This window comes from Halyomorpha halys, unplaced genomic scaffold (genome assembly GCF_000696795.3).
Source record: "Halyomorpha halys isolate HHAL.00 unplaced genomic scaffold, Hhal_1.1 Scaffold89.1, whole genome shotgun sequence".
In the NCBI taxonomy this organism is placed as follows: domain Eukaryota; kingdom Metazoa; phylum Arthropoda; class Insecta; order Hemiptera; family Pentatomidae; genus Halyomorpha; species Halyomorpha halys.
Window position 1 is genome coordinate 982,756 of NW_027111267.1, and position 19,020 is coordinate 1,001,775.

General features: G+C 32.8%; 1 protein-coding gene across 1 annotated transcript in view; it reads right to left on the reverse strand.

Moving 5' to 3' along the window:
* Positions 1-19,020, reverse strand: part of LOC106677165 (uncharacterized) — a gene marked incomplete at its 5' end in the record, with an annotated part of 298,497 nt that overhangs the window by 234,378 nt on the left and 45,099 nt on the right. The window contains 3 exon segments of the mRNA XM_067049284.1: positions 1,950-2,251; positions 8,549-8,756; positions 18,933-18,988. Of these exon segments, the coding sequence (XP_066905385.1) occupies positions 1,950-2,251; positions 8,549-8,756; positions 18,933-18,988 (566 nt within the window).

Consider the following 19,020-nt stretch of genomic DNA (forward strand, 5'->3'; position numbering starts at 1 on the left):
AAGTGTCTGTTTCTGATTGCCTAGAAATCCGCCCTGAGATTAAGAGTCTTTTATATTATAAAATTTAAATAAAATTCTATTATCTATTTAGTATTAAAGTTTTTAAATTTAAACCTTAGCTATCTCCTTTATATTTGAATTTATTTTAAAAACGATTAAAATTCTTTTTATTTTATTTTAAATTATTACATAATATGTCCCGGCAGGAAAGTCCTACTTTTTTGTCTCCTGCTGAAAGGTGTCCTATGAGCATTTATCTCATGGTAGACCATTTGTACTATTTCTTATATATAATTGGATGTGACGATGACAAAAATTTGTATGATTACTTTCAATACAATTTGAAATTGAAATTGTAAATTTTAGCTCTTCCATCAGGAGCTGAATAATCCAGATTTCGTAAAATATCTAAGATCTTCTTGCCTGGGTTCATGATTTGAAATAATAAGCGCAGGATGTGTCTAGGTAAGGAAGATGCTCAAATGAGAAAAAAAAGACGTCACGTTAGGAGTGTACTACTGAGAGAAATACTCAGTGTTCAGTCAGGAGGAGGCCAGAGCAGAACTGAATTAAGTAAAGGTGGGGAGGTAAAAGAGGGAGTTAGATAAACAATCGGCAAAACAACATAAGGTTTAACGGAAGGTAGGCAAAAGTATAAACAAAACTGATGAAATACTAGGAAAATATAGAAGTGAATTTCTCAATATGAGAAAAATGTTTAAGGCTACACCTCTACTGGGATATAGGAATAAAAATCCAGCATTATAGTTATAATTCTTCTCTTTAGAACTTTATCTGAATGATTATAATATATATATTGTAATATGCTCTTTTTGAGTAAATAATATATTTTGATGTATAAAGGGTTTTTAATATGTTTATTTTATATATCATTTTAAGATTGTTAATTTGTTTTGTTTATCCAAAAAGCAAGCTAACCAAGTTTCATTGTTTATAATAGCTTCGTGATTCAAAACAGAACCAAGATGGCGGTATGTTGAATCAAGGCCACGTTGAGCAGATTCAAATATCATAAAAACTATTTTTAACTCGTCCTCTCATAATTGAAAATATAGAAAATTAAAGGAAAAATAGAAATCAAGAAATAGTGCTAATGAATAATATTCAGAAAGCAAAATCATTTGGAAAAATCCCTAACTGTTGTGCAACAATCAATGTTTACATGTAACCTCAAGGCAGGTTTTGGAGGGAACAGTTCGTTGTGTGGAGGAGAAGGTGAAAGGATGTCTCCAGGATGAGGAGGTCCTCATGAATTTCTGTCCGGCAAGAAGAAGGAAGCCATTTTGGACGCTAGGACAGAACAATAAGAAAAAAGAAGACACCAAGGAATCAACGAAAGAAGATCGTGAACTTGGTTAGTTTTGTTATAACTAAATTTGAATACATTGTAAAATAGATATTAATTTAATTAAGTTAATAGTAAAAGTGTTTGTATTCTGATTGCCTAGCAACTACACGCCCTGAGATTAAGAGTCTTTTTATATAATAAAATTATATTAACTATTTGATATTAAAGTTCATAATTTGAACCCAAAGTATCTCTTATATTTGAAATAAGTTTTATATAACTATCAAAATTCTTTTTATTTTATTTTATATAATAAAATAATTACAATATATAATAACTTCCTATTACAGTAGAAGTTTACAATGTTTGAATCTTGTTTTAAGGACAACTTATTATCTTCCTATAAGTTTTTTCTGTTGGCACTATTCACCTATATATGTATACATAAAATGATTTGCTAGAAGAACCACGTGGATGATATCATTTAACGAACTGTGGATATAAAATAAAGCAATTTCAGGATGGTTTATTTTTCCTTTTGAGCCCCAAAATCTATTGTTTATTTATTTTATTTTTTTTGTATGTAGTGAAGTGAATTATTATAAATAAAATTAATATTATTAAATACAATTCCACTTACCTGAGATCGAAATCAAACGGTGCCTCGGATCCGATCCTCGCTAGGGAGCGAACAAGTTTTCTTCTGGACGGTACCCTGATGAGTGGCAGGTCTGGAGCCAGGCAGCCACCGGGATCCAGAAGGACGGACAGCAGCTGCTTCTCCGGCTCTGGAGAGTCCGAGTTGGTCGGGGTCAGCCAGGACAGAGAGTTGTCCGAGGACGGAGTGGCCGGCGGCGTCTTCCAGCAGGGTGTGCTCGGCGACGGAGAGGATACCCTCACCTCGGAGCCCAAGCCGCTGTCTTCTACTCCGCTCGGAATCTCCTGCATGTCCAAATCAACAGGTTAGGTATTTGATTTATTAAACAAGTGGAAGGAGTATAATGGAGAGGGTAAGCTACCAGAAAATGGAAGCCAAAAAGACACAAAAATAAACTCCATGGGCGTGGCAGAGGAGTAGGTGGGGACTCAGAAACACTCACCAGCTCCCTTCTGTTTCTTATAAACACGTGATCCCACTAGTTTAACAATAAGAAAAATGAAATTACTTTATATCTGTGAAAAGAAAACAGAAAATATTTCTTTGAGAAGGAAAACATCGGCAGAAACGGCATGAATGCTTGCATTTTGGCAGATGCATATCCGTGCAGTTTGAGCTATGCACTCTGAACCGGCTGTGGAAGATAATTGTTTATTCTGTATAATTATAATTATTTATCAGGCATGAGTAAACCCTGTTGGTTCAGAAGCTCTCTCTGGGAACAATTAAGTTAAGTATGATCTTGAACATACTACCTCCCTGCACAACAGTTGCTTTATAATGAGTATTTCCTTACAGTGTACTGATATCCTGACCTCTCCTGGTTTTTTAGTGGTACAGGTAAAAAAATAAAATTATTGTGCAATAAAATATTATTAATTTTATTTTAGTCTTAATTGCTGCATTTCAAGTTTAGATTTATTAGACATGTTTTTTCTATAGTTTCGTAATTAATCAAGGTATAGGTCATCTTTTTTTTTTTTTTTGTTTAATTTTGTAATTTAGATAGTTGTACATGTAATCTTGTTCTCTCGTCTTATCATATCAGCTAATAATTTTTCCTCAAAGGAAGAAAATAAAACGACTAGACTCGTTGCCTTCTCAATGAGACAAGATTCATCACTTTAATTCAGAGAGTTTATTTATCTCAGAGATACTGAGGCCGAGTGGAAAACAAAACGGCTCAGAATGGACCAGATTAACTTCTTTGATTAGTTTTTAATCAAATAAAGAACATCGGAAGGTTTTTTTAATATTCCATTTTTTTTTTGTTTAAGTAATCTACAGTCTAGATAGACTATAAATTAGTTTTTAGACAGTGAAAAATAGTACACTTGCTTAACCTACATATTCAGTTGGAACATAGATATATCTAGTTTCAATACCTAGAATAAGAGATAAATAACACTAATAGGTCTGTTCCAACAACTACTTCTAACTGTCAGGAACTGTACAGAGCATGCACAGAACAGGTTTTGATGGGGAAAACTCCTACGCATGCTGCATACAGTTGCATAGACAGAAGTGTTGTAGGATCAGATCAAATGAAACAAGAAGGAGATGATCCGGGTTACAGTCAGAAAAAACAATTAATAAATAGTTTCCCTATTTATTAATAACCAACGTTTCGAAAAACACTAGGGGTATTGATGATGTTGTGTTAATCGTAAAATGTTTTACCATTGACACATTAAATGTTATAAGTATAGAATTGTGAGCAGCCCTATTTAAAGTCGTGTTATATGTTAACTGCACAAGAGCTCCTAGCGGATTATCTGAGCAACTTGTTTTATAACCTTTCCTTTCAAAACTTCATGTTATTGTATACTTCTAAGTTTTGATTAAAATAATTTCTTACAACATGCTTAAATTGAGTGAAAAGTAGAAGTTTAGGCAGGAGGGCTCCAAAGAACTCACGGCTACATTAGTGGTATTCATGATCTTTAGTTTAACATGTTAAAGCGTGTTAAATAGAAAAACTCATGTTAAATGCAGGTATATTTCATTCTTTTACCATGTTAAAATGATATAACTTGTAACAGGGGTATTCATGATCTTTGGTTTAACATGTTAAAGCGTGTTAAATGGAAAAACTCATGTTAAATCGAAAAAAAAATGCCTTCTTTTACCGTGGTAAAACGAAATAACATTTAACATGGGTGAGAGTCTGTTACTTGGTCTGTTAAATGGAGAATGACGTCACACAATAGACCAGTTGAGATCGCCGTCATTTTTATTTGTTGTTGTGACAGCTCAGTTCTTTTGTGTGTTTGTGGTATTCATATCCCTGTTATTAAACCAGAATGGATAATTTTAATGATACATTTGAGAAAAAAAAAACAATGTAATTTCATTCTACTATCTGAAAATTTGTAAACGCTCGCCAGATAAAAGTCTCACTATATGAACCATGTAATTATTCTTAGGGGACATATGTCCCAGAATAAAGTTATTTTTTCATTTCATTTCAAAAGCAAACTTTCACACAAATTCCACTTTTCACTCACTCTAGGCATTTGTAATTAATTACTTAAATCAAAACTGAAGTAAACAATAACATGAGGGTCTGGAAGGAAGGTTATAAACATAAAGGCTTATACAACAAGTTGCTGAGAAAATCCGCTAGGGACTCTTGTGCATTTAACGTTTAACATGACTTCAAATAGGGCTGCTCACAATCCTATAGTTATAACATTTAACATGGCAAAACATTTTACATTTAACACAACATCATGAATACCCCTAACATGGTTGAGAGTCTGTTACTAGGTCTGTTAAATGGAGAATGACGTCACGAAACAGACCAGCTGAGCTCGTCACCGTTTTGTTTGTAGTTGTGTTTATGTTTGTTACTTGCTCGTGGTTTGTGTTTTGATTGTGTTAGTATTGTTTTTAGGATGTTTCTAAAACTAATAAAGCAAAGGATGACAAGAATAATAGTGTAATGAAAGTTGTTAATTAGTTATTTTTGATTCTCTTTTACACAAGTTGAAACATCAAGAAGGCTCTTCATAGCCACACTTGCATACAACTTCTACTTTTCACTCACTTTAGGCATGTTGTAATAAATTACTTTAATAAAAACTTAAGAGTAAACAATAACATGAAGTTTTGGAAGGAAAGGTTATAAAACAAGTTAGTCAAAAATTCACTAGCTCTTATACATTTAACATGACTTTAAATAGGGCTGCTCACAATTTTATACTTATAAATTTGAACATGGTATAATATCTTCCATTTAACACATCATGAATATCCCTAATGTAACAGAAAACAATTTTCTGCCGAGCCGGATTAGAACTCGGGTCCTTGGAGTTAGTAGCCACGAGTCTTACCCCGCGGCTACCCGCGCTTCCATCCATATGTAATGCTATTCATTTATTAATCCTTGTCATTTTTCTGTTTTAGAAGGATGGAAAAAATAGAAAATACAAGTAACAAACATCGATATCCATAAGCTTCAATATTCTTGTGACTTTTGTTGGATATTGTATTCGATTTACTTTATATTAATTATAAATAAGGAACAAAATAGTGTTGGGCGAGATGAAAGGAAACGTATAACTATAAGGTTCATTTTTCTGATCATGAGGGATAGTTGACCAACGTTTCGTTAATCGTGCTAACGTTTCGGCCAGAATTTCTAGCCTTTATCAGGGCTAAGAACAGAACAAGATAACAACCAATGAATACAGAAAAGAAAATATAAACAGAATGACATAAAGTAAATAATTGTACAGGAATTTATAAAATAAAGTGATGAGAGAAGTGGAAAATAAAATGTATACATAGGTAATTGAATAAGCAGGTGAAATACCACAATTAATAAAATAAAAATGAAGTTATATAATGCAAAGAAATATGAATATACTAGTTTATTAATCAATTAAAAATAAAAATTATGGAAAGAAAAATTAAATTGAGAGAAAGAAAATATATGTAAAAAATGAAATATGGAACCATAATAATAGATAAAGAATCAAAATATAAGAAATGTTTAACAAAAGAAATGAATAGAAAACAACAATAATAATATATGGTAAAAATAACTAATTACGGGTAAGGAAAAATGAGAAAAGAAGGGGGAGGAGGTAAAATAAAGATTATTTTTCTGTGTTTGCGTTTTATTGCCTCTCCTGTACTTTTTAACCTTATAGTTATATTACGTCTACCTTAATTTACCTTTTTATGTCTTATTATCTTACTAATTCAAAATGTTCTTAGATTTTTTTGTATCTTTTTAGCCCTGATGAAGCCCTACTGAGTGGAGCGAAACGTTGGAAAATAAATAGTTGTAAACTATTTTTGTTCTTTTTGACCGCATCCCTGTTCATCTTCTTCATATTCGAAATTATACGGTCAATTATATAAAGAAAGAAATATAAATTGAAGATTATCCGAGCTTGAATAAAGTAGAAAAAAAAGAAACTAAATCGTTAATAAACGCCACGTCCAATAATCGAAAACGCATCGAAAGAACCTCCCGCAGAGACTGGCCGCTCCCCTCCTGGGATATAGACATTATTAAAGGATATCACACTGGCAGTTGAGGGAGGATTTACTCTTCAGCCGTCTTAGCGTCCTTTCTGGAGGTCCTCTGAGTGTTATTGGCTCTGGCGTCGTATAAAAAAAAGATGGCTACTTATTCCTTCTACTTCAGAAAACCCTCAAGGGGATGAATTTGGTTTGACAGTTCTCATTCTTTATTCTTATGAAGGTACGATAAATCTTTAAGTTATTCTGTCATTTTGCAATATAGGCATTTTCTATCTAATATATACATTTTTTTCTTCTTCAGATTTATTCCAAACGTTTCAAGAGTATTCTTCAGAGAGTAGGGGACTTCTGGTCTCCCTGCACAAGTTCCTTGGAAGGTGAGACGGATTTTCAAAACGAAGGTTAACAAAAAGAATTTTTTTTTTTTAAGGACATCCGTCACTCACGGGAACCACCTGTTAGAGAACAATTTTTATTTCTGGGAATTAGTTTTCTAAATAGACAAAAAAATTTCCTGCACCCTATCTGTCTCTTAGGACTTAAGTCCCTGACACTTATTTGCTGGGATGAATGACACTGGCGGTGAGGACTTGGTCACTGGTACTAAACCGTGATACCAGTATTGTATACAGACTTAATTCTCAATACGATAGTCTCTGTATACATATACAATGTTTAAATAACACAAATAAACAATATACGTATGTATAAATAAACTTGCAAATGTTTATGTACATTTTTATTTTTAAAAAATATTTTTTCTCTCATACAGTAGTCACAACAATCGGAATGATCAAAGACAAACGTTCAGATTGATCGTGTCGGAGTAATACTCATGAATTACCGAGAAAATTTTGATCTGGGGGGCTGTGAATGTTTCATTCATATGCACTTAACTTTATTTTTTATTCATCGCTCTATTCTCAGACCGCTGGTGTTCCTCAAGGTAGTAGCCTTGGTCCCATCCTCTACACCGTCTATACAGCTGACATTCCAACCAATCCTAACACTATCCTCACCACGTATGCCGATGACACATGTGTATTCGCTGTTAATAATAGCCCATTAATTGTATCCCAAAATCTCCAATCCCATATCACTGACCTCGAAGATTGGTGTTGTAATTGGAGGATTAAGATAAATTCCAACAAATCCCATCAAATCACCTTTACCCTTCGTCGTAAACCTACAGACTGCCCTACAGTTTCATTTAATGATGTTACTCTTACCCCTGTCGAACTGATCCGCTACCATGGACTACATTTGGACAAACGATTAACCTGGAATCCTCACACCAGACTGAAAAGACAGGAAACTGCACGTCGATTTCGACTATTACAGCACTTACTAGACAAACGGTCTAAACTTCCAACATATTATAGGAGTTGAGCTTTGGGGCTCCACTAAACCTTCGAATTCCTCTCATATTCAATCCTTACAGTCCAAAATCCTTCGTAAAATCCTCAATGCTCCTTACTTTGTCACAAATAAAATCATACATAAAGACCTTAATGTTCCCTTTGTAACCGATCTAGCCCGAACCAGATATCACTCCTTCCATTATAAACTCTCTAACCACTCAAACCCTCTAGTTTCTAATCTTGCACCCTCTTCCATTCCTGACAATCCTTCGAGGCGCCTGAAAAGAAGATGGCCACGAGACCAGCTAATGCAAAATGTCATTAGAGTGCTACCAATGGGTAGTTTCTCTACACGCCTGTAACACTGCAATTTAACTTAGATCAGATTTACTAAATGTATTGTAATGTACAGTTGTAAATAGCAATAAATAAATATTAACAAAAAAAAAACTTTATTTTTAACAAGTAATACAAAAGTAATGGCCAAAAAAATATATTTATCAATCAATGACACCAGATCCGTACAGATCTCATTCACAAGTCAGTCAGAGTTATAGCGTAAGGGATCTTCTTGATTCAAGTCAGTAATGTCAGGATGACTGTCAATCCGATTGAGTCCTTTTAAAGTATTGAAATCGTACTGTTGATTTTATTTTTGGCTGTGAGGTATCGCAGATTAAGTAACGAATCGATATGACAAATATGATATTGAAAAGAACTTACTATTTCGGCGAGAGTGGCGACCTGAAGGGGCCTCCTCGTGCTGGGAGTCGGGTCCGACAGCTGTCGCACGACCGCCGGGCTGCTGTTAGGAACGAGGTAGGAGTCGAAGGAGTGCGCCTGGTGGTCCGAGTACCTCGTAGGGGCCAGCTTGTTCGGCGGGGACTCGTCACCTTCTTCTTCGGGTAACACTGAGAGCTTTCTGCAGGATCTGTAACAGATATGGGGGGTAAAAATATTGCTATGTATTGACAATATTATAGTACAAGATCCCAAGAGGAGAAAAAAGGCAGTTATCTCACCCCAATTTCTGATTACTTTAATGAAAACTATGAATAATTAATAGTCAAAACTGATGAGTCTGCCAAGTATAGGTAGGGAAAATAAAAAAAATGGCGGCTGTTTCAAAGCGATAAAAAAAACTAATTTTTCATTCGGAGCTCTATGTCTTAAAAAGTAAGAACAACACAAGAAAACCTAAGAGAACGTCATTTAAAGAAGAGTAAATTTGCTAAAATATGAGCCCTAATAGAGCTATTTACGTTAAATAGTTTTCGAGATATAGCTTTTTAAAAAGAAACATTTCATAAAAATGTCGTATAGGACATGCTAAAAGATCAGTAGTGCGTTTAAAAGCAAGGAGTCGAAAAATGATGTACTTGTAAGTTTCCTTTTCGATTACAATAAAATTTTATAACTATATTGCGAATAATAACTGACTTAGTTTTGTAAATTCTAAATTGATCAGAATGCATGTGCAAAAGAATTTTGAAATCATAAAATAATAAGCATTTCTCGCCTTTAACCTATTTAGCAATTTCCTCAGTTTCGTTTTTCCAAGTTACCATAGAACCTAAATACGAAATTGCTCTAATTTCTATAGCTAACCGTATATTTTGCTGTATCGGTATTAATTTCGAGACATAGTTTCTAACTAGAGTTTATCAACGTAGTTTTATAGTTTCCTTGTCCTCACCCAATAATAACAATCATCATCTTACCCAAGAACTGGTAATTACAACCTAAAGGTGTTCCTAAGTAACCTTAGGAAGAAAATAACGTCAAAATTAAATACCTCGCATATGCGGACGACCTAGCCCTTTTAGCAGAAGAAGAAGAGACGATTGACCAAACAAACACCCTCTTGGAAATATCGAAGAACACAGACTTACAAATAAGAACCATGGACGCGGGTTTCAAGAAGAAAACGGTTGAACCAAACACGAAACAACTAAAGTGACTCTGAGATTTAAATAACTTGGAGAAATCATATGCAGCAATGAGTCGGAGAGAAAAGGGTCACTAAAATAGAGAAATTAAACTTTGCCACCTGTAATTTTTATAACTAGAAGAACTTGTCTATTAAAGCTAAGATTCGGCATTATAACACGATCATCAAGCCAATGATACTCTATGGAACGGAAACCTGGAGTGAAGGCTCTTGTGGGAAAGAAGAAGACCCTCCAGAAAGGGTCTTGCGTGGTGTGAGGAATATATCCGTAGATCCGGGGAGGAAACCACATACCACCCCAATCAGGAAGAACTATTGAGAAAAGAACGAAGAATCCTCAGAAGAATCTACAGCCCCAAAAAGACGCAAGAAGGATACAGGCTGAAACCTAACAATGACACAAAGGATCTAGAAACAGAAATAAGGATTAGGATACTAAAATTCTACGGACATATAGAATGGCTCCTGAAAGACTAAACAAGGAAATATTCTAAAAAATCCCAGGATACAAATGCTCAGGAGGATACATCAGATAGATGAAGGAATAAACGGAAAGACTAGGAATAACGGATCAGGACTGTCCGGACGGAAAAAGATATAGGAAAAGACTGAAGAAAATCAAGGTTCTTGTATAAAAGAGAAACTGGAAAAGGTGGGTCGCGTGGACAGAAGAAAGAAAACAACTATGCCTTTGTTGTGGAGATAATGAGGGCAAATCGACGAAAAGGAAAAACAAGAGAGAAGCCAAAAGTAGCGATATTAGCGTGGTCTCTAAGGCCGTTCTGTTACAAAAAAATATTTATTTAAATGAGGAGAAGATGGTTGGGGGTGCGGTCAATGAAAAACACAAATAAGTATGATTAACTTATTTTAATGTGCCGACGTTTCGGCTAGAGTTTCTAGCCTTCTTCAGGGCTGTTCGCTGGAAGGTCGAGCGCCTAAATATTTATTTAAAGTTTTTTTTCTTTTTGTTAACCCTCTAGCCTTTACATAAAACATTATTTATAGGTAATTTTTTATTTATTTATTTAATACTGGCTTGCAAACTTGGGAAGTTCATTTTCAACCCCCACAAACCTTGCTAATATTACAAAAGCAGACTGAATGCCAGTTTGGTTATAACTTTTTTTTTTTTTTTTTAATAATTTATTTATTGATATTTACAACTGTATACATATATACACATCAAGTAAATTTGCTGAAAGTGATATTATGACATGATAAAAACATGTGGAGAATCTACCCATTGATAGAACTCCAAAAACATTTCTAAAGGAGAAGATCTCGAGGCCATCTTCTTTTCAGACGCCTTGGAGGATTATTAGGTAGTGAAGGAGAAGCCAGGTTAGAAACGAGTTGGTTTGAGTGGTTGGGAAGTTTATTATGAAAGGATTGGGATCTGGTTCTGGTTCTAGCCAAATCGGCAACACAGGGGACATTGAGGTCCTGATGGATGATTTGATTTGTGACAAAGTAAGGAGGATTAAGGATTTTACGAATGACTTTGGCCTGTAAGGATTGGATTCGAGAGGAAGTAGATGGTTTAGTGGAGCCCCATAGCTCAACTCCGTATGTCCAGATAGGTCTTATAATAGTCATGTAGATCAGTCTTTTGTAATGGATTGGAAGTTTGGACCGTTTGTCTAGTAAATGTTGTAATAGTCGGAATCGACGAGCAGTTTCCTGTCTTTTCACTCTTGTATGAGGATTCCATGTCAGTTGTTTGTCTAGATTTAGTCCTAAGTAACGGATCTGTTCGACAGGAATAAGTGGGGTATTATTAAAGGATACTGTAGGGCAAGACGAGGTTATAACTTAAATATGAACTTTCATCAGTAATTATTTGATATTATATATAGTATTTTGTTTACATCCAACCACTCATATTACTTACGATCAATTAAGATAAGATTATATTCGATCAGATCAGAAAAAAATCGATTAGGTTCTATCAGATACCGAAGCGATATGAACCACTTTGCGGTGTTAGCTTATATCATTGTTGGTTTTAGGTTACACATTTAACATCGCTTTTGTTGACACCCGCTGAATTTGAAAAACATTCTCGTATTATAAATATTATTGTATGATTCACAATTTTATTGTTTGTGTAAATAATTGAAGTTGTTTTTCAATTTTTGTGAAATTAAATTCCGTCCATAATTTTGGATTTTAGGATTTTTATTGAATCATTACAGACTTTTCTAATTGAATTTATCTTTATCGTTTATATAGAACCGTTTTTTTTTGTTTTTTTTTAATTTAGGTGATATTATTTAATACTGAAAATTTTTAGAACTGAATTAAATGTATTTCCTTATACTTCACTTTTTATTTGTTTATCGAAGAAAATCAAAGCGGTTGCCATAAAGATACAGAGAGTTGAAAGTCAAAAATAATGATAATAGCAAAGGCTTCTTGAACTAAAAGGTTCGATGCTGTTACTTCCAATCATTCTTAACATATAGTACAAGAGCCCGTGAGGAGAAAAAATGCAGTTATTTCACCCCAACTTCTTATTAATTTAATGAAAAATATGTATAATAACTAGTCAAAATTGATGAGTTTACCAAGTACAGGTATGGGGATGATTAAAAAAATGGTGGCTGATTAAAAAAAAAAAATATTAATTTTTCATTCGGAGCTCTATATCTTTAAATAGATAACCAATAACAATAACAAATCTAAGAGAACATTATTTAAAGTAGAGTAACTTTGCTATTTATTATATTTTTATTTATTTAATTTTTTATTTGCTTGTTTTTCATTTATTTATTTTATTTTATTTTAGTATGTATGTGATCATTCTATCATCACTATTACCATCACTAGTAGATAGTAATATCTATCAATAAATATAAAATATTATTTTAAAAAATTTTTTATTCGGAGCTCTATATCTTGAAAACATAAGATCATTAAAGTAGAGTAAATATTTTAAAATATGAGCTCTAGTAGAGCTATTTAGGTTAAATATATCGAAATATGTCTTTTTAAAAAGAAATATTTCATAAAAAAATAGCACATATTTTAGCAAATTTACTCTACTTTAAATGATTTTCTCTTAGATTTTCTAGTGTTGTATGTTGTTTCAAAGATATAGAGCTCCGAATTTAAAATTATTTTTTTTTTTTAATATTTTAAAACAGCCTAAACACTATTTTGTATTCCCCTAACTATATTTGGCAGGCTCATCAGTTTTGACTAGTATCTTTAAACAGTTTTAAATTAATTAATAAAAAATGGCGGTGAAATAACTGATTTTTTTTTCCACAGGGCTCTTTTACTTTAAGGTGTAATTTTTTAGGCTCCAATAGAATGCTAGAATATGAGACTTCTTCCATTGAATGGCCGTTTGCTATGAATTTCATTGGGAAAACCAAAAGTTTGAACATAGAGGAATACTGACTAGTATACGAATTACTCACGGTATAGAAGGAAGGTGGAAGGCAGGAACAAAAGGGACAGGATAAGGAATATTAGAATGAGGAGCAGTCTCAGGATAAACGCTTTAGAGGAGTCCCAAATAAGGTGGTTTGGCCAAAGTACAGGGAACGTGGCCTGGAGTAAGGCCCAGAATCACCAGGAAGCAGGACGTCCGGGAAGCCTCCCGTAGAAGAGAGGAGGGATAAGTGGAAATTTTTCAAATCAGACTGATAGTTTCTGAAATAACCTTAACCGAACAGACTTTATCAGCTTTATATAGCTGTCATCGATAAATTGCTTGACACAATACCGAATGTCTAAAATAAACCGCTCCTGTGAATCATGCTGTGATGTTTTAGACTGAATTTAGAATGCGTTTCACAATTAACGGAATGATTAACGAAAACCGGATTTTTAAAATTTGACCGGTAGATTCTAAATAAGGATAATGAAATAAACTCTTTAGATTTTTGGTACCAGTGATACAAGAGGGATGCGCTGGGATCTTTTGAGCTCTGTTCTACTCCTACACGTGGCGATCCTTAGCTCGATTGTGTAAATATTGTATATATATTTTTTTTAAATTATTTATTTAATGTAATTTACAACTGTACCAAATAATACAATAGGTAAATATGTAGTATGTTACATATACACTTGAAAATCTTGGGAAGGAACCACCCATTGGTGGTACTTCAAACATTAATTTAAATTAGAAGGTCCCGTGGCCATCTTCTTTTCAGACGCCTCGGAGGATTATCAGGGATTGTTAAGGATGAAAGATTAAGAATTAATGGGTTAGGATGGTTAAGGAGTTTGGAATGAAAAGACGCATATCTGTTTTGGGTCAAATCTGCAACGAATGGGATGCTAAGGTATTTGTGAATGAGTTTATTTGAGACGTAATAAGGAGCATCAAGGATTTTACGTAGGATTTTGGTTTGTAACGATTGGATGCGGGAAGAATTTGATGGTTTGGTTTGGTGGAGCCCCAGAGCTCAATTCCATATGTCCAAATTGGTCTGATTATTGTAGTGTGTACTAATTTTATGTAGTGAATGGGAAGTTTAGAGCGTTTGTCAAGTAAGTGTTGTAGCAATCGGAATCTACGAGCAGTTTCTTGTCGTTTCAGTCTTGTGTGTGGATTCCAAGTAAGTCTCTTGTCAAGATGGAGTCCTAAGTATCACATCTGTTCAACAGGCATTAGTGGTGTATTTAGAAAGGATACTGTAGGACAGGAAGGCAGAGGTTTACGACTGAGAGAGAAGGTGATCTGGTGGGATTTGTCAGGATTTATTTTGATTCTCCAGTTTTTACACCATTCTTCAATAGATGTTATGTGTGCTTGTAGTGTTTGTGTTGCATTAGTTGGGTCGTTGTTTACAGAAAGTATACATGTGTTATCAGCGTATGTTGTTAGGACTGTGTTAGGGTGGGTTGGGATGTCAGCTGTATAAGCCGTATAAAGAATGGGACCTAAGATACTACCTTGAATATTGTATATGACATTTTAAATGTGACTACAGATTATTTTATTTTATTTACTTATTTTTTCATGCACATAGTTTGATTATGTACATTTTCTTTATCCTTCTGTTTGTATATATTTTAAGATATTTTTTTTTCATTCATTTATTTATTTTATTCTTATTTTATTTTGTCTTAGTGTGAATGTGATCGTTCATCATTATTACCTATTGCTCACAACTGTGTGGCAGATTGTAATATCTATCAATAAATAATAAAAAGAAATTCTTACTTAAAAAAAAATAATAGTAATAAAATAAATAAGTATATAAACCAAAATAGAATCTGAAATATAGTTATAACATGCTTAGTCTGGTTGTGATTGGTATTAACAACTTGACAAAGCAGAAAGATGTTTATGATATTTAGTTAGTTGATAATATTATAACAAAATGGCGAAAGAAACAATTAATATTAAATGAAATAGTTGAAAACTATACTTATTTAAACATAATATGTTTATAGTAAATTTACTTTTTTTATTTGTGTTTCATGTGTTAATTGTACTATATTGTATTATATATGGACAGAACAGCCTGCCACGGTTTTAGTATATACAATCTAGGGCTCTATAATTAAAGTTAAAGTATACTAATTTATAATTAAGAATGTCCAGGTTCGCCGAAACAATTTAAAATGAGGTGTATTGAGCGTAGATTACTGATTGGAGAAGACGGTCGAGGGGTTCGGTCAGCAAAGAAACAACATAAATAAACAAAAAATATTTATTTATGCCAAAAAGAAACAACATAAATAAACAAAAAATATTTATTTATGCCAACAGAGAAACAACATAAATAAACAAAAATATTTATTTATGCCTAGCAAAGAAACGACATAAATAAACAAAAATATATTTATTTATGCCTAAATAATAAATATTATTTGTTTATTTATGTTTTTTCTTTGCTGACCGCACCCCCCGACCATCTTCTCCAATCAATTGGATATTTAAAGTGACTCAATAAATAATTATAAGGCTAAATGGGATATATTTTATTGTAATTGAAAATTACTGACCTCATTTGAAAATAAAACCTCATGTTGACTGAATGACTTGCATAAAACAAATAATTGCAGACTGAATGCAACTGAACACCTCACCGGGCTGAGTCACAACACCAACTGCCTCACTGGGAATCGAACTTGATCACAAATGAGAGTGGAGATAACAGCTAGCGCTAAGATAGTAAGCTCGGCGTGAGGTCTGCTAATCATATTTCTGTTTGTTGTCTTAGAGTACTGGGCTTGGAATGCTATTACACATCTTTGTCATGACGCAACTGTTCGCGTCACCTCAAGGTTTTATTAATTAGTTAGCAATACGTATTTCCTCAAATAGATAAAATTAATCGAATGTCTCTTATTAGGCGTCACCTTCGAAATAATGGACTCAAAGTACATAGGGTTCATTCAACTCCTCGGGATGATTTAGGAGTACCTATAGAACAAGAGCCCCAGAGGGGCAAAAAGGCAGTTAACTCACCCCAATTTTTTATTACTTTAATGAAGAATATATATAATTACTAGCAAAAATTGATGAGTCTGCCAAGTATAGGTAAGAGGAATAAAAAATAGCGGCTGTTTCAAAGCGGTAAAAGTTCTATATCTTAAAAAGTAGGAACAACACAAGAAAACCTAAGAGAACGTCATTTAAAGAATAGTAAATTTTCTAAAATATGAGCCCTAATAGAGTTATTTACGTTAAATATTTTTCGAGATATAGCTTTTTAAAAAGCAACGTTTCAGAAAAATGTATGGAACGTACTGAAAGATCAATAGTTAATGAATTTATTATGAAAAGTTTATATCTCAAAAACTATTTGACATACAGATGTCTATTAGCACTCAAATTAAAGCTAGTTTAATGAGCTATAAAGTAGTTTTTTTATGTTTATCTTCGTAGGAGTAATAGTTTACATGAAATACGCTAAAATAAATTGATTTATAGTTGTTCCGACAAATTTTCATTTGCTAAATTTATATTTATATGTGAATATCATAAAAACTACTACCCCTACGTGTCATAATATGTGTCATAAACTACTTTATAGAAAGTTAAATTTCCTTTATTTTGAGTGTTGGCAGACATATGTGCGTCTTATGGATCTAGAGATGATTTTTTTCAAAAATCCAACATTTTATACGAACAACTAGAAATTAACATTTTGAGTTTATTTTATCAAATATCATAAAAAACTACTACCCCTACAAAGATAAACATAATTAACTATTTTGTAGTAAATTTAACTAGCTTTAATTTGAGCGCTGGCGAACATCTGTACGTCACATATTTCCTGAGATATAGATTTCTCAAAATAAATTAACTAACTACTAATCTTTCAGCAGATTTTTAAGAAATTTTGCTTTTTAAAAAGCTATATCTCGAGAACTATAGGACGTAAATAGCTCTTTTAGGGTTAATATTTCATCAAATTTACTCTCCTTTAAATAATGGTCTCTTAGATTTTATAGTGTTGTTAGTTTTTCAGAGATAGAGCTCCGTATGAAATATTAATGTTTTTTTAAGGTTTTTGAAACAGCTGCCATTTTTTATTCCCCCTACCTATACTTGGCAGACTCATCAATTTTAACTAGTAATTATACATAGTTTTCATTAAAGTAATCAGAAATTGGGGTGAGATAACTGCCTTTTTTTCTTCCCGGTTCTTGTACTACTACTTGAATGAAGACGTAGTGGTTGAATGAAAAGAACTCAAAGTGTGGTACGAGGAATTAGAAATAGAAGGCCGAAAAAAAAGAAAAAAGAAGAAATAGCATCAAAAAGAAAAGTTGAGCATTGATTATCCGAACTAATGTCGTCAACTGTAATTCGGATAATCAAAAGTTCAGATAATCGAAGTTCACTAAAACAAAAGTAAATGACAAACAATCAAAAGTCAATACCTTTATTGACCACTACCCGGACTATCTTCCTACGATTTAAGGATTGTTGGCTCACTTGAATTAAGTTTTACAAGAGCCAGGGTGAAAAAAATCTGTTATTTTTTATTAATTTTTTGAAAACTATGTATAATTAGTTATTATTGATGAGTCTGCCTAGTATAGGTAGGTTTATTATATATAGGTATATTATAAAATAATGTTTATAATTTTTTTTTAATTGTTAATAAATTGAAAAACTTAGTAAATAACTAAGTATTCAAAGTGTGTCTTGTATCTGAGTTATAGCTCTGAAACTATTCTATATAAATTGAAAATCCTCTGGTGATGTAAACATTAAAGAATTTGCGTCTATTTAATTTTAAATTGTTTTTAGGATGAAACATTAAACATTAACCCTCTTGATACATTTTTCTATTCCATGATTTTTTTTTATAAATCCCTGATCGACCGGGGTCCTGTTTCATAATGAAAGATAATAGTATTAGTTCATAGTACAAGTATTGAAACAACGTGGTAATTACACTAGTACTTATTTTTTTTCATAATAGGGATGACTGTTAGTGATATTACAGCAGTTAAAAAGTACTAAAGTACAAGTCAATGTAATTGTATTAAGTTAAATCGACAAGACTAACAGTATCAGTTTGTAATTTATTATGAAACAGGGCCTTGGTGGACCTTATATGGTTGATATAACAGTTATATATTTTTAACAGTTGATTATGGAGAGGGGGAGGGTATAGTCTCGTACAAAAGACTCCTCTAACAACATACAATGTTATAATTAGAAAAACATTATGATAAAATAAAAAGATAAAAATAATAGTTCTTGATAAGTGAGAAAAGTAAAGTTAATAACAACATTCGTAGGCTTAACTAAACCAACAATTGTCCTCTAATGGAAAAAAAAGTCAATTTGAAGAAAAAAAAACAACGATAAAATAAATAAAATATAAGTTATGTCAATACTAGAATTGATAACAGGATGTCCTTCAGTCTTCGGGTTGAGGTTGGGTTTCCCAAGTTGTAAGTCACTGCTCCTTTAACTGTTGGCAACTGGGAGTGGAACTTCATGAACCTTTTTCCATTGACTCCATTTATTTCATAATTGTTAAAAACTTTTTTTATTCTTTTTCGATTTTTCATGACTCCAATTCTGTATATTTACGTCAGAATTGAATATTTAAAAAACAAATGTCAAAATTAAAAAACATTCTAGGGAACTAGCTATTATATACAGGAATTCAGTACTGTAGTGTAGTATTAATGTACACCAATTCAAAAAAAATAACTCACCTGTATATGTCGAGGTCCAGGCCGTTTTGGACGGAGCTGAGTTGGTCCTTATGTCTCTGAAAAACAAAAATCTAATTTAGAAAGATAC